The 17,606-nt window shown below is 41.5% G+C and overlaps 1 protein-coding gene across 1 annotated transcript in view; it reads left to right on the top strand.

The window, feature by feature from the left end:
- prex1 (phosphatidylinositol-3,4,5-trisphosphate-dependent Rac exchange factor 1) overlaps positions 1–17,606 on the top strand; it is a 106,834-nt gene that overhangs the window by 12,090 nt on the left and 77,138 nt on the right. Inside the window, exons 2-4 of the mRNA XM_080445834.1 lie at positions 8,817–8,882; positions 10,019–10,141; positions 16,236–16,340. Coding sequence (XP_080301960.1) covers positions 8,817–8,882; positions 10,019–10,141; positions 16,236–16,340 — 294 coding nt within the window. The remainder of the gene's footprint in view (positions 1–8,816; positions 8,883–10,018; positions 10,142–16,235; positions 16,341–17,606) is intronic.

Here is a 17,606-nt window from a genome sequence, read left to right as displayed (position 1 = left end):
ACACACACACACACACACACACACACACACACACACACACACACACACACACACACACACACACACACACACACAAGAACTGCTGGGAGACCGTGGGCGCTCCACAGTTTTAGCTCAGTTGGCAACTTACACAATTAAAATGTTCAAATGAGAGATGATTAAAGTATTTCTAAATTGCAGAATCCCGGTATGCATGTAGTATGAAGGACAGGTGGTCAATCTCAGTGCCCAGGTCCAGTGCTCTCGGTCCTGCCCCTTCAGCCTGAGTGGTCCAGAGAGAGGGTGTGGGGGCAGTCAGAGCCTCGTATTAGAGAGTTCCACCAATGAGGGGGCAGAAACAGCCCCGGTCACGTGGTTCATGTAAACTTGAAATAGTTACAAACACTCATAGACTCCAGTCCATTCCGTAAACTTCCGGTTTAGGGCTTTGTCACTATTCGCCAATAGAAGGCTATGTAGAAGACCTGGCCCGATGAAGTGAACGGAGATGACGCAACTCTCCTTGAATGGCTCTGTGTGGGGGGTGTCAGGTACCTGCCCCCCAACAACACACCTTTATGGTCTTGCTCATGTTCTTGCTAATGTTCCATTCTCTTTTATTCTGGTTCTACCTGGAAGAGTTGCTGTGGCTTGACTTTGTATTTAGACTCATTTTAAGACCGGGAACGCATCTGTGTCATTTTAAGATTTCTTTGGCTATTCAAAAATAGCAGATGTACAAGCTCATAGCGCAGCACCGAGTGCCGCGCTAAGAGCTTGAAAGATCTGCAATTTATTTTAAATGGTGGAAAATGTGTGCAAATCTTTGAATATATACTTTTTTTAAAGTGAACATTTGTAAAATATTTTGTTCCAGGGAACTCCAGAAGCAAAGATTTGATTTACAATGTAAGCTTTTAAAATATATATATTCAAAGATTTGCACAATTTTTCAAAAATAGCAGATCTACAAGCTCATAGCACGGCACAAAGTGACGTGTTATAAGCTTGTATATCTGCTATTTTTGAATAGCCAAAGTATAAAATATGACTAAAATCTAAAACGACAGAGATTCGTTCCCGGATTGAATGGGTTAACAGGCACAGTCATGCACTATGATGCACTACCGTGTACTAACATGCATTAACATTAACATGCATTAAGATGCACCAACATGCACTAACATGCATTACCATGCGCTACCAGTTCAAAACCCTGGTGCTAGCCTATAGGGCAGTGAAAGGAACAGCTCCTTCCTACCTCCGGGCTATGGTCGATGCCTACACCCCTGCCCGACCACTTCGGTCTGCCACCTCGGGGCGACTGATTGCCTCGTCACTCAAGGGTCCTTCTGGCCGATCCACACGGTCACGACTCTTGTTTAGTCGATATACTTATTTGTTTTAGCTCATGCTCATTTGATTTAGCTATTTTGTCTCATCTGTTTAAGGAAATAGGTAGCTGATATATTGCACTTTTACCTTAGCGCTAGGTATACTCTTGGTTGCTTGTTTATGCAGAAAATGCACTAAAGACTTCTGGTGATTAGTAGTTTTCGTTCCCTACCTATGTTGAATACACTTATTGTAAGTCGCTTTGGATAAAAGCGTCTGCTAAATGACTGTAATGTAATGTAATGTAATGTACCATGCATTGACCCACTCATGGATGGCAACAGATAAAGGATCATTTCCTATGAGAACTCCCAATGCATCAGATCTCATCATTCTGTTCCTGTGATACAACAGATTGTCATTTTGACCTTGACCAAGATTGTGCCCTTGACCTTTTGATCCAAAAGTCCTATGTTTTTAACATCCTGGTGACCACTCCCAAGAGTCCCAACATGGATTTATTTTGCTGACAGTCACACTGATGAATGATAACGAGTACAATAGAATAGAAGTAGTTTAGAGCAGTGATGCTCAACATGGGCCATGAGGATAATGCAAGTCAGCCCCCAACTGGCTAAACACAACAATTTGAATGATAATATAAAATAAATATTAAAAAAATATCTGTTAAGATGTCATGGTGTTTTATTTTTCTTTACAATTTAGAAAAAATAGTTTTCATTGTGATACCGATAAATAGGAACTCAAGTTAGTTACATAACACAGCCGGAACATAATCGATTGATTGATCATTAAAATAAACATGCTCTGAAAATGCACGTGGCCCACCCATCTGAACACTTAAACACAGCAGCCAACTGTTTGGCTGCCGTGTTAAGTGGTCAGATGGATTCGGCCGTGGACACTCTGCGAGATTTTCAAGTGGGCCCTGATCCAGAAAAGATTGAGAATCACTGGGTTAGAGCTTCAAGTTGAAACTATCAACGCTAGCAGCTTCCCTAAGTACAGTCAGAAGAACAGAAACAGCCGTACCATCCCCCCCATTCACTCCATCCTGTCACGCCGTCATCTGAGGCTGTCACCACTCTGTGCAGCCTCTCTCGTGTGACTTCTGCTTCTTCCCCTTGGCTCTGAGCTTTAGCCCATTCAATCCGGGGAACGCATCTGTGTCATTTTAGATTTGAGCTACTACCATTATTTTATACTTTTGGCTTTTCAGAAATAGCAGATCTACATAGCAGATCTACGAGCTTGTTGCTTGTAGATCTGCTTATATGAAAAATCTTGAACATTTGTGCAAATCTTTGAATACATATATTTTTATTATAACAACATTTTTAACTCAAATCTTTGCTCCTGGGGGGTCCCTGGAACAACATATTTTGATGTGGTCGGCGGCCAAATCATATATAATTTTGGGTGGTCCTTGACATGAAAAAGTTTGAGAACCACTGATATTGCATTAGTAACATAAGTTTTTCAGAAAACTGTTAGGATTTAGAAGACATTTGTAAAGATTTGCACACATTTTCACGATTTTTCTAAAAGCTCGTAGCGGGTGCTGCTATTTTTGAATGGCCAAAGAAATCTTAGACTGACACAGATGCGTTCGTGACCGTTTGTTCGTTTTCGTGACCCCATAAAAAGGAGACCTAATACTGCTTGAGGATCTGTCAGCAGTCCAGAAACACTGTGCAAAAGCGAGCCATTAAATTGCCTCAAATGCTTGCATTTGCCCCTTTTTTTTGTAACGCATGCAGCTTCAAGTGCATTGCCGCTTTATGCACAGGCAGCAGAATTAGAGGTTCATGAACATTAAAGTTGTGATAATGATAAGAGCAGGGTTTTCAGGTGAAGAACTGATGACAGAAGTAGATATTGCTTATCTGAGAAATGGCCATAGTGTTTGTGGTCTGAAATGTGATCAAAGCACATTCTGTCAATATCTGGGGGTGGGGCGGGGATCATTTCACTTTTCTTTCTTTTTTAAGCTCTTTTTTCTGGTAAACTAATCATCAGTAATGATTGTTACTAAGATTACACTGATATTGGTGATTGATTTCTGTGGGATTTTTATTTATTTATTTTTGCTTTATTTAGATGGGAGAGTGTAGACACACATATGAAACAGGACAGAGAGAGGGGAGGTGTGAGCAGATTTGATCAAGTGCTAAAAGTGTGATATTTCCAATTCACCAGAAAATAGAAGAGACCACTAGTATGCTATTCCTCGCTCATGGAGCACAGGAGCTAAGACTAATGTATAATCCTTGGAACAACGATGGCGGCGTGCTTTTAGGCATGGGACACTGTTGTGTGATGGAGTATAAATTCAGCGTTACATTCAAATGTACCTCTGCAACCGCTGCTGCTATTATCTGAGGACGTTCAACTTACCGGTAACCACTTAAGCCCTATTTTATACTTTGCCGTTCTGACCTACAAGCTCACAACAACAAGTCACAAATGTGACAACTGTGTCAAATGAGACGTTTTGTTGAAAACAGTGGAGAGGAAATCCATATCTGCTTTTGATACACCCCCCTCCCCCTAAAAAAAACGCTCCCAACGCTTTGCATCATGCTGCATTGTGAATCACCAATTTTTGCTATTTGATGCTATATTTACTGGATATAAAGTTGATTTCAATTCTTTTTTTTTTTGCTGTGTTAGACAGAAATATCTTAATTGAATTATCAAGGAGTTAATCTTGGTGACCAGCTGAAGTCAGGTTGCTTTCAAGCAGACAAGGCAGATGTCACGTTTGCAGGCCTTTTATGAATTCTCCAGTGGAGCGAATACCGAGACCACAACCAACATATGGGTCGTCTGCACCCTCACACCTCGCTGTCTGGCCCCTCTTCGCTCCACTAGATCCCAACAATCAGTGGACCACGCCCGCGTCTGACCCATCTTGGCTATCGGTCATTTGGGACCTTGCCTTAATCTTTGGGGGCACTGGCTGTTTGTCATACTGAAAAACTATCTCTCTGTATGTGGTAGTAAAGCAGGCCAGTGCAAAACCTGCTCTCAGCTCATTTGCTGGCCATGTGCTGTAATATAATTATAAAAGACAGTGGTGTTAATATTAGAATTATAATTTATACAAACACTTTTAAATTTAAAGAGCATTGTCAGTGAAATTATGACATTTCGGTAATGCTATAGTGGCCAATGTTTTACAAAATCTCTTGCGATATTCATGAATGGCAGCTTTGCAAAGTTCAGTTTAATAACTCCTTTTTCACAAAGGCCATGCGTCCTGTTCAGGAAAGATGTCTGCTGTGTTTTTTAGGAGACGGTGCTTCATTCTGCGTGCTTGAATTCTCCTCTGCTGAGTTCAGCAACTGCATATCTGCTCAAAAGATTTTAGGTGTCTGAAAAGTGGAAGCTTTTGTGCCGTCTGGTTGCTCTGTTTCCACTTCCTGTTTGCATGCCACACACCAGCAAATAGGGCAATGCACTCTTCCTTTGTTACGGTTTGCATGCAGAGAAGAACTCAGCCAATACCATCTGCTCTTTAACATGCAAAAACAAAGAGAAATGACATTTTATGACGCCTTACAGGCCCTGAGAAATACAGACACAAACACTGAACGGCAAACAGATGAAACCAAAGATCCTCGCCATCTACCCAGGAGTGTCATGCCCATTCAATCAGTCTATTTTTATATCTGAGTTTTTTGGGGGGGTATTTGTTTTTACCCATAGATACCTTATTTTATACTTGGATTTATGACAGTGTGACACAAAATTTGAAAAAATAGCTGATCTACAAGCTCACAACATTGCATGAGAACTTGCGATGAGACCACGTTTGTGCTATTTGCTTAAATTGTAATTGTTTGAATTGCAGGCTATATATCCTATTACAAAAACATTTGTATTTAATATTTTAGGTGTGGTTGGTAAATGCGAATACCAGTCGTGAACAGGGCACTTTAGAACACATTAGCATGCATTTTGTATACTGATTGCAAAATACATTCCACTGCTTGGGCAACTTTCATTGCAGAGACAATGCTTTCAATGCTGTACTAGTGCTGATATCTCAGTGGCATAGCTGTACATTAGCATTATCATAAACAGCTTTTCAGGGGTTTAAATATTCAGCAAATGTATTGCTACTGTGCGATTGCAGTATAAACAGTCCTTCTCCGCTGTGCTAACAGAACAAACCCCTCATGTATTCGGCTCCATTCAGCAGATGTGACTTCTTGGTGGAGTCACAATGAATCATTCATTTGACTCGGATCATCTTATTAACACTTAATGTGTTCATCACACAACACTGAAATGAGCTCTTTGCTACTTTGAGTAAATCTGCTTGCAGATGGGTCGTTTATGCAGAAAAGTGCATAAACAACGTGTGCCTTCCTTGCCCGTTACAATGTATAGCCTTGTTTTATCAATATGAATATACTACAATCACGTAATTGTATATGCCAGCAAGCTTTCACAAAGACATACTGTATAGACCTGGTTGTTCTCTTTGATCAAATATGTTGTTAGTTTGAGTCGTGAACCAATTCTTGACCATCAGAGTAAAAGTAAAAAATGTTTAACCCATTAAAACCCGGGAAAGCATCTGTGTGATTTTAGATTTTTGCATTTGGCTATTCAAAAATAGCAGATCTACAAGTTCACAGAGTGGCACGGCTGCGAGCTTGTACATGTGCTATTTTTTAACATTTATGAAAAATCTTGAAAGTCTGAGAACTACTGATTTAGAAGGCATTTGTAGAATCGGCCTCACGCATGTGTGTCAATTTAGATTTTAGCTATAACCATTATTTTATACTTTGGGGGGGGGGGGGGGGGGGGGCGTGGCCAAATGCATATCATTTTGCCATGACATGAAATATTTTGAGCAGCACTGATATTTAGGATTTAGAAGACATTTGTAGGTGCGTTCCCGGATTGAATAGGTTAATCAAAACACTGACCTCCACCCATTCCTGCATCACTCGGAGTCTCTGACAGTGGCTACTGCATGTCCTCACTGAACCTTATCAGGATGAGTCACCATCAAGCAGAGAGGTGTGTTGAGGAACGCAGCCACAAAGTTAAACAGAGGTGCAGTTATGATTTAAGCAATAACACCACTTCACCGCCTGTTGAACTGAGTCATCCAAGAACCGTATCCAATGGACAGCAAGAAGGACCACTGTACGTGCTTACAAATACACAGCAAAATCCTGAATTGTGTTAATTCCCCTGGCCAAAAGTACAGCTTCATCTCACATGTTTGCGTGTTGCAGTCTGCTCCCTGCATTTTACTTGACGTCAGATTGGCTTATACGGTATAAACTCACGCTCTTCTCTCAAAACCAGTGGCAACAAAGTTCCTTGTCACCAAGGACAGAGAGAGAGAGCTTCCCGTTTCTGTCCAAATAAGCTTGTTGGCTTTGTAATGGAACACTTCATGCAGCCAACACAACTCTGAAATAGAATAGCCACGTTGGATTGAAAGGACCTCTTTGTTGTTCCACTCCCTCCAGCCACCCCCTTACTGCCACATCTGTGCAGCACATTTGGACTATTTGGGTGTGAATGTAGCCGGGGATGGGAGCTCCTGTGCAAGGCAAGGGTGACTGACTGGATGCAGTCATTTTCACCTCCCCTGCCAGTCTCTCACACAGTAGGATCACCTGTCTGCTCCCATCCTCCCCCTACAGGCTACTACAGGGATGACAGCCAGAATCTACCTCCACTCCACCATGGGATCCTACCAACAGATCGTTAACCATTTGAACCCCAGCATCCATATTCTGTAGGGGGGGGGGGGGGAACATTAGCCAAAAGCGTTGTGAGCTTGAGATTTGTTGTAGGTGGGAAAAAAGCTATTCAAGTACAGTTGCAACTTGCAACGCGATTGGTTTCACTAAGAATAGACGGTTTAAGTGGTTAATTTAGCTCATTAATTTACTGATAATGTACAAATGTATGGGTTCATTTGGTTACAGTCGTTTGTTCACTCTCACATATTTGCACACTCTCAAATGGATCAAATAACACTCAGGATTGTACTATAAATTAAGAAAACAGACTGTGGACATAATCTCCACAAATAAACACAATTTTAACGATTGAACGACACAAGCAATTCATGTAGGTAATGAAACGCGCATAACAGCTGCAACATTCATAGTTTATATGTTAACGGCCTGGGTGTCACTTAGATGTCGCAGAACACAACATGAGACTATCTTAAGCTGATGTCAACCACAGACCATATTTTCTTCAACCCTGTGGTAGAAAAAACATTGGAAATCGGATGAGGGAACCCATTGCTGACTCACTTTTTGGTTTTAGGACAAAAAACTGTGACTATTTGTAAGAGACTGAAGAATGCAATTTCCTACTGTAGCTCGTTTTGGTTTTCCTCCCTTCTTCTTATACTGTATGAATGATTTATCGAGAGGTGTCATTTCAGAAAAACAACAACAAACACTTGTCATCAACATCAACCCACTTCCTTGATGCACAAACTCACTCCAGCACCTGACGGCACAACAACAATTCCCCCTGTATCTGTTTAGCTATATATTGTAAATATTCTGTTCCATTTATATGATATTGTAGACACTAAACAGCCAACTAGCAATTCCAAGCCAATCACTCCGGGCTATAGGATATAAACAGCCAGCCGGGCCCAACCCTCTTGGATTTGGGGGTGAAAACGATAACGCTTGTGTGAAACATCTGACACTATTTCCCCATAAGATATCAGTGTGTTTGTTCTTGTTACACTACATGGCTTAAGTTTGTTTTGATTCCATTTGTGGCCTCAGTGCTCTGACTTCAGTGCTCTGGTCTCAACATGTCATTATTCACAGATACTAGGCTATTTGTTCCAAATGTAGCCACAGATGATCACAGGGTTACGGTCATTTTAACCATGAAGTGCACTGCTTGAAATGTCAATAACAGAAATGTCCTTTTATTTTATTCAATCTTGCGGGAACGCATGTGTCATTTCATTTTTAGCTATAACCATTATTTTATACTTTGGCTATTCAAAAATAGCAGATCTACTTGAGCTCATAGTGCCGCACTATGAGCTTGTAGATCTGCAATTTTTTGAAAAATGTTGAACATTTGTGCAAATCTTTGAATATGTATATTTTAAACCAAACATTTGTAACCCAAATCTTTGCTTCTGGGGGTCCCAGAAGAAAAATATTTTGAGATGGGGGTCAGCGGCCAAATACATATAATTTTGGGGGTCCTTGATATGAAAAAGTTTGAGAACCACTGATATAGCAACATAGGTTTTTCAGAAACCTGTTTAGGATTTAGAAGACATTTGTTGATCCGTTCCCGGATTGAATGGGTTAAAAGCCTCCAGTGGACAGTTGCTGGATATGAGTAATTTGGTACAAAAATGTAATGCGTCCCTGTTTATAGCCACGTTCCAGTTGTATCCATGTCAAAGATAAACTCAACTAAACTGAATGTATTTCTTTGTTCTCTTTTAGGCATTTTTGCACAGAATCCGACAAACCGCAGACGAGCAGCAGTGTCTCTCACCAGATCAGGTCAAGGTATGACGACTTCATATGTTTCTCCTGGAGCTCAGAGTTGATTGAAAGGTTTTAGGCAAAGCAAATGGCTGCAAAAAGAATATAACACTCCATTGCGCGAGGGTGTCGCTTGCCAAAACTAACAGATCTGCACGCTAACGAAATGCAACGATGCAAAACGTTAGCTTGTAGATCTGTTCTTTTTTTGTCAAGCGACACCATCGCACTACAGGTAAATTAGGTTTTAAAGCTGCAATCCTGTACTTATGTTTATGAATATGAATAAAACATTATTTAACCAATGTGTATGATAAAGCATGTTGATACAATAGTACATCTGCAGCGGTTGGTGGTGATCTTCCTACTCTTTCACAGAAACAGTTTTCTGTAAATTCTTATGTTGCCATATCAGTGGTGCCCAAAATGTTTCATGTCAAGGACCCCCCAAATTATATGCACTTGGCCGCCGACCCCCATCTGAAAATATTTTGTTCCTAGGACCCCCCAGAAGCAAAGATTTGAGTTAAAATATACATTCAAAGATTTGCACACATTTTTACTTAAAAAAATAAAAAGCAGATCTACAACGTCATAGCACGGCACAAAGTGACACGTTATGAGCTTGTATATCTGCTATTTTTGTGGTTAAAGTCTAAAATGACACAGATGCTTTCCCGGTTTTAACGGGTTAAGAAATTAAGACCATTATGGTGTCTGGTACGACACGGGTTGACAAGTAGTGCTGCCTGAAGCTCATACTGTATGCGCAATATCTCCCCTGGCCAAGTGTGGAGAAGTTTGGTCTCCCAAGCTGGAGACCTCGGTTTGAACCCCGGCAGGACATATTGTTGTTTGATTGAATACTTTATTAACAAGTTGCAAACAGTACAGCAAGTTCAATTATGCAAGCACTGCTAAAGGGATAACACAAACAGGCCTTGATGGCTTGTTTCCATTAATACAAATCATCAATATCAGGTTTGCAGCTTTAGTGTATATGCACATTTTAATACAAATCATCATCAATACCAGGTTTGCAGTATATGGACATTTTAATCTTGCAATCTTTCTGCTCCTCTCTTCTTTTTCCCTATTCCCTCACTCCTCATTCCTCCGGCTCTCCATAGTAATCTCCTCTCTTATTCTTCCTCGGCTAGATTCTGTTCTCCAACATCGAGGCCATCCTGGAGGTGCACAAAGAGGTGCTGTCAGCTGTGGAGAGCAGCCTCCAGCCGGAGCCACAGGCCCAGCATGCACTGGGCCACGTGTTCCTCCAGTTTGTGAGTCACACAACACACACACACACACACACACACACACACACACACACACACACACACACACACACACACACACACACACACACACACACAGAGAGAGAGAAACAACACACACATACATAATCTCTCTATCGTTTTGACAACCATACATGATCCCATTATACACACAAAAGCATAATGGGCACACTTTTAAAGCCACACACACACACGCACGCACGCACGCACGCACGCACGCGCACACACACACAATTTGTCATGATTAACAGTAGCCACAGGTGTTGGGAAGCACGTAATTCTGCAGTGTAAACAATCCTGCTTTAAGCCCGATTTATACTCCGCTGCACGGCGGTGACACAGCGTAAATAGCCGGCATACAAGCTCACAGCGCGCTGAATGCGTGCTGCATTTGACCGGGCATAAATTAGGCTTAAGTCTCCCCCTTTGCACATGTGTGTGTCTCTCTCCCCTCTCCTCTCTCTCTCTCTCTCTCTCTCTCGTCCTACACATGCAAACACACAGACATGCGCGCACACATGCACAAACCCCCCCCTTTGTATCCTGTCAGGCAGACAGAGAGCCTGCTTGTGGCTCCAGTCCAAGCATCCTCCTGTCCTCCAGCTCTCTGTTGCTTCCTCTCTGTAGCCCCCACCTCCTCACCAGCCCCCCCCCCTCCTCCCCCCCCCTCCTCCTCCTCTCCCCTCTGGTTGAACCCACTTGGCCCCGGGGGAACAACAAAGACGGGCCTGTGTGTCCATGGAGGAGGAAGGGATGGTGTGTCCTTCGGGAAGGGGACAATGGTTGCACTGGTGGAGCTCTGCCTCGCTCTGTCTGTCTGTCAGTCTTTTGGTCTGTCTGTCTGATGTTCACTAAGGCACAGGCCTGCAAATGGCTCATGTGCAACAATTTGTTTGGGCCTCTACAGATGACGGGACAATAATATTAAAGGTCACATATTTTACTCCTTTTCAACAAGTTAATATAGGTCTGTGAGGTCGCCAAAACATATCTTTGAAGTTGCTGGAAATGTCACTCAGATTATGCATTCAAGCATGTCTATATCCCTCTGTCTCAGTTCTTATCGGCTGTTTCCATGTATGTCTGTTTCCATGTCTGTAGCTTTAAATGCACTATGAGCTGCTATTGCCCATGCCCCTCTCTGGAACTGGTTGCCTCCACATGGCTCTTGTCTATCCCTGGTCATCTAAAACAAACCCACGTGGCCTCTGCATGGTTCTCATCCACGCCTGGAGTGGGCGGAGACACTGAGGAGAGGGGCGGGATTGTTTAACAAGTCCCTACTTAACGTAGGAGGCAGGGGAGGCAAATCTGAATGCCTTGTTGAATCAGCTTTGACACCTTTATGCCCAATCAATTGCTCCTGTCTGGTGCCCTTCAACCCTTGGCCTTTGACCAAAGACTTCTGTCACCCAGGGTTAGAAGACTCTGTCACCCATGATTAGAAGACAGGTCTTTGCCACCCAGGGCTAGAAAACGTTCTATCACCCAGGGTTAGAAGACTTTCTGCCTACCAGGGTTAGGAGAAACACTGATCCAGGTTTCGGAGAAACATTGATCCAATAACAAATAAACACAGTGTTCTCGCAGATCCACCCTTAATCACAGGTCACAATGGGACAACCTGGATGTTTCTCTAATGAATTGTGAGCTCTAAGCAAAACATTCTGTATAACTGGAATGGTAAGGATGCTCTTTAGTGAGATAATTAAGTTCAGAATGGGAGATTTGACCATCTTGTGTATAAATCTCACTTTTTAATCTTGAAGTATGATTATTTGTCCAATTGAGACTGAGACCTTTTTTAATATATGGTATATTTCAGATGTTATACTCTGTATATCGTCGTTATCCTGGTTCATAAGACTCAAGTCACCCCCAATGGGTGTGGGATTATGCAGAGAACGCAAGATCTCACATTCCATTCCACCCTCGTCTCCAGAAGCTGGTCAATATCCCAGTGCACCAGATTACAGAATGGATCAATAGCTGGATTGTTGAAACACAAGTGGGCCAGTTAGAACATCTGCCATAGAGCAGCGGTTCTCAACCTTTTTTGAGCTCTGGACCACTATTATTTCAAACAATCCTCAAGGCCCACCCCACCTCACAGCAATATGTATACACTACAGTATTTAGTACAATAAGATCATGTAAAATACAAAATGTCTTATATTTAGCCAGTCTGTCTCAACTATGACTTTTATCCTACTATATAATTTTGCACATGGGCTCTGAGCCGCATAGGCAGGGACTGACAAAGCAGTTTTTTTCCTTCCCTAAATGGAACCTGTTTATTATCATTTTAGGTAAGACTGCGCAAAGTTGTGTTGTGGGCATCCTTGGAAGTCTGAACATAGTTGGTTGGGAGCAACTGTGACTGCAGTGCACATGGGGGGAGAATTGGCAACAACTCAATTGGAACTAAATAGAAATATACTGAATAAAACTATGTTGTTACAAGAGTGTCAATTTAATATGCTTCCTATCTGCCACATTATTGGTGGTAATGACATTTGTTTTCATTATTCTTGCCTGGTTGTACCCTCCACTATAGCCTATGATCTCATTGTGCCCTGGGCTCACTAACATAGAAATTCTCTAAAACCTGGCCGTGACTTCCTTCTTATTTGTCGTCTAATCTCTGTTCTGTTCTGGTGGCAGGATTGGGGAACTGAAAATGCTTTCTTTCTAGAATGAATAAAACGTTTCAATGTCAGTGTTTTTTAAAGTGCTGAGTATACAGTTTGCTTGTGTCTGCACACATAAAAGGGAGAGAGTGCCAGTTAAAGTTAGTAAAAGCTAGAAGGGGATAAAAGGAGAATTGTGATTGTAGGACCTACTGTACATTTCAATAGTTATAGGACAAAACATAAGTGTCAAATTTCACTTTTGTTGGATTAACGTCATACTTCAAGTCAAATTGATATTCAACTGTACTGAAATGAGCATAATCCAGTGGTTTCCTGGAAGGTAACCATTAGTCTCAGTGGCTAGCAGTGTTTATAAGACCATCAACGAATGCAGTTTGGTACAATAAACAATTGTCATTGTAAACATTGAGTGATTTTGATATATGTTGTTTACAATGTATCATTATCAACGTAAACAATAACATGCATCGCCTGGACCGCGTCCTTTCGGATTATTGTGTGCCAGAGATGCAGAACGCTTAGTGTTCAACATCACTGAAACTCAGTGAAACGGTCTGGCCGGGAGACATTTCCACTGGTCTAAAATGTTCTCCATTTATAGATGATCTTTATGAGCTGTGGAATGCTTAACTTGAATTTCTTGGAGATGGCTTTGAAACCCAACGCCATCAATTGGGCATGGACATCAACAGTCTTTCTTCTCCTGTCCTCGGGGGAACTCTTTTGATCTCGCATGACGTTACCACACAAGTGAACAGCAACTATAGATGGTTTCCAATCATTATGTGAGGCAGGGACGTCCATATGACCATGTCTAATGATACTCTAATCATTTGCACCTGTTCGGTGTAAATTATTCAACTTGTAGGCATTTGATAGGATGAAGGTGTTGTACTTAGGGATGTACTTACTTTTTAAACAAAGAAAACATTATATTTATCTAGATTTTTGTTGGATAAGTCATGACAAAGTATTTTCATTGTCATGTTGAATTAAATCATCTTGATCATGAGCAATAGCATTGAAATGAGCATTCGGTTTCCCATACATCAAACTACATAGAATAGTTTTTTTCACAGTACTGTACAGTACAGTATTCAGGCGATAGGGCAGACACAGGGGACTAATTAAACCACCATTGGGAAAACTAATTACAAAATGGCATCAAATGGCTGCATTCTGCAGGCCTGCTTCTCTGTTTTGTCTAACAATATAAAGGCTTGACTGCGTTTTGCTCAGTCACTGAAATATTAAAGACCTGTACATCGCTGACCGTGGGATAATTTCAGTGCATAATGGTTCTGTGTTGACTTGTGTCTGGAAAGCAGAACACAGAAATGTGTTGATGCACGTAATGTACACATCCCTGGTGTTTTGTACAATTGGTTTGTTGGGTTGCATACATTATGAGGAAGTGGTTGTGTGCACATTTCTACTGTGGGGTCAGTCACTCGGTAAGGGACATTGACTACTCTTGGCCCGTCTACAGCAAAAGTTAGAACGTCTGTTCTAAAATTAGACAAAAGACACTGAGACATCATTAATTAATCTCTCCACACCTCAAAAGCCTGGCTCCTCATTATTCTGCCACCATGATAGCTTTGGTGCCGACTGCCGAGTCTGTGTTCTTCACGCTATGCTTTCACTACTGTGTTTTATGAATTTGCAACATATTGCCACAGAAGCTTAAATGTATATAAACGTCTATATATTTGAGCACACCAGTAAGGTTTTATATGTATTATTGTTTGTTAATACACTGTACATGTGCATCATTCAAATTCATCATAAAACACATTTGTATCAGTACAACATTTATGCATCCATGTATAGGTTATTTTGAATCATGTCTCACTTTAAAAAGTCTGAGGTAGTAGGGAGTTACAGTGCATCCCGCACAGGAGCAGCTGAGCCCATGAACCCACAATGACATCATTATGCTCCTGCTGAAAAACAACCATTGTGGCTCGACTTGGTTGTGATTGGGTTATGTCTGATATTGCCTTCTTATCCAGACGCCCTCAGAACATTCCACTTACGGAGAATGAAGGGAAGAAACGTGTGTTTATCTAAGGGACAAACGCAGTCTTTGAGTTATTCTGGGTGTGAGTGGTTTATTTCCGAGCAGGCTCAGCTTTTAAAGTCCCCCCTTTCGGAAATGAAAGGGTCACAGTTAGAAGCACGTAAACTATTTAAAGAACACTTGATTTGACCATCTAGCCACCATCTCATGAATAAAGTGGTGGGTTAGCTAAAGTATTTGTAAAGATATAATTTTTGCGAGCAGCAAGGTTCAATTGCAGCGGTGATTTAGAGCGGAAAGGATTCCTGCTGAAGCTTTAGTGTACCCAGTAGTCTCATGTATAAAACTTTTATGTAGTCTTGTGTATGCCTGTTGGGATGCAATTACAGTCTTTATAATGTATATCCCAATCAACAATTTTAGTTCTGGGCTGCTGTCTGAACCAGATATAAGGCTATAATAAAATGCACAAAAACATCAGCATTAGCAAATAAGTTGTAACTCTTTTAATAATGCAGAAGGAAACAAACCATTTCCGCCCTAGGCCTTCCTCAGCATTTTTTCTGAAATGCAAAAATGAAATGATTTCGGGTTATGGACTCCTTTTATGGAGATATTCATAATAAATCCCAGATTATACCATTAGACCCTGGTGTCGGGTTAGTAGGAAACCTACTGTACTTGTTGACAATGTCAACAACATTATTTGAAGCAAATTAATTGCCATCTTTATTGTAGTTCAGACATCATTACAATTCCAAACCTCTCTCCATCGGATGAGTAAGACCAACACGGATAAAACAAATGGATTGAAGCTTTAAAATGTCAAACATGCATTTATATTTGTAGATACATTTTAAATGCTGAATGGTAGCGTCGGGATTCAGCATCCACTTTGAACCCGCTCTCTGGTGTGTGTCCTATGCTGTCATCTTCCCTATCTCTCGTCTCAGTGGAGTAGAAGTGCTGCTAGCCTGGGGCGACCGCTGGCCTAGCGGTCCAGGCGCGTACCACTTATGCTGGTAATCTGGCTTGACAGCGTGTCGCGGGTTCGACTCCCGTTCCCGACGACCTTTGCTGTATGTCATCCCCCCATCTCTCCCCCCATTTCCTGTCAGCCTACTGTCCTATCAATAAAGGTCGAAAAAGCCCCAAAAATATCTTTTAAAAAAAAATAAAAAAAGAAGTGCTGCCAGCCATTTAACCACTTAAACCCTGTATACTTTGTTGTACATCCTCCATTTTTGCAGAATATTCATCCATCACTGCCAAACATTCACCTATTATGATATGCCCAGAACAGCAACTTGTGATTCACAGGTCATGTGATTAAATATCTTATTGTGACGTCACATGTCTTATGGTGTTCTAACGTGTGTTTGACCTGTCCTGTGTATTCCAGAAGGGGCGGTTCTCTGTATACGGGGAATACTGCAGTAACCATGAGAAGGCTCTGCGACTTCTAGTGGAGCTCAACAAGATCCCCCACATCAGGACCTTCCTCCTGGTGAGAACTTATGCTCTCATTTCAAAGCTTTGTGTTTCCTCCATCATTCCTCTAATGCAGTGGTTCCCAAACCTTTTCATGGCAAGGACCCCCAAATTAATATGTAATTGTCCGCCGACCACCATCTGAAAATATCCTGTGCAAGGGAGTCAGGGACCCCCATACAAGATTTATGTTGTTAAAATGTTTCATATTATATACTTTTTCGAGATAAAAAAAAATAGCAGATCTACAAGGTCACAACGTGACACGTTGTGAGATTGTAGATTGGCTTTTTTCAAATAGCCTATATATATATAACGGATTATACTGATTTAAATGCTATATTATCATATTTTGCTGTGGAACCCCCTCAAGTACCCCTGGAGGTCCCCAGACCCCACTTTGAGAACCCCTGCTCTAATGACCCTAATTTATTTTCTGTAGTGCATTGGTGTTGCATACCGCCTTAAAAACAAACAACGCTGCTATTTTGTTTTTTAACACTTTTTTATTTCCTGTCCTCTTTACTGCCTCCTTCCTCTGCCCCACATCCCTTTCCTTGACCCCTTCCTTTCCTTTTTTTCCTCCGTCCTTCCCTGCATCCTTTCATCACGTCAACTCCGTTTCCAATGTTTACACTTTAATGTGGGCAGGAACTTGTTGCGAGGTTGCTGGGGTTCAAGCGCAGGATGCGAGCGTCGCCAAGGTCGCTTCTCTCGCTCTTGCGGCGGTTCTGCCAACAGCTGTTTCCATGTTTTGACACCAGAGCTAGGAGGTCCTGGACAATGAGCCAGGGGTCCTGGACAATGAGCTAGGGGGTCCTGGACAATGTACGCAGGGAAATGGGGCCTCTGAGCGCAAGTCTGATGTAATCTGAAGGTCTTATAGGCCAGCCAGCTGTTGCATGATGGTTTTCTTTTACTGCTTCATTTTGACTCACAGGACTAGAATTCTTTTTACAATTCAGGCATTTATCCAGAGTGACTTACTAGCGCAAGATCAGAGTAAGCTTGAATCCTAGTAAACAAACAAAAAGATAAATAGTCACAGTACAGTGCAAAGAGAACAGTGTAGTGCTTTATAGAAACTGGTATACCAGGTAAAAATCACACTTAGCATCAGTCTAAACAACATGAATGTTATTTAGAAAAATATTCTTAACATTGTGGTCAAGCAAAAACAAATCTAAATAATAAGTAACCAATATACTGTACAACTAGCATTAAAAAAGGTACAAGTGCTAGGGGTTGTGGTGGAGACTGAGGATGTAAGTCTTTAGACTCC

This window comes from Gymnoscopelus braueri (genome assembly GCF_963280865.1).
Source record: "Gymnoscopelus braueri genome assembly, chromosome: 12".
NCBI lineage: Eukaryota > Metazoa > Chordata > Actinopteri > Myctophiformes > Myctophidae > Gymnoscopelus > Gymnoscopelus braueri.
This window is presented reverse-complemented; position numbering and strand designations above follow the sequence as displayed.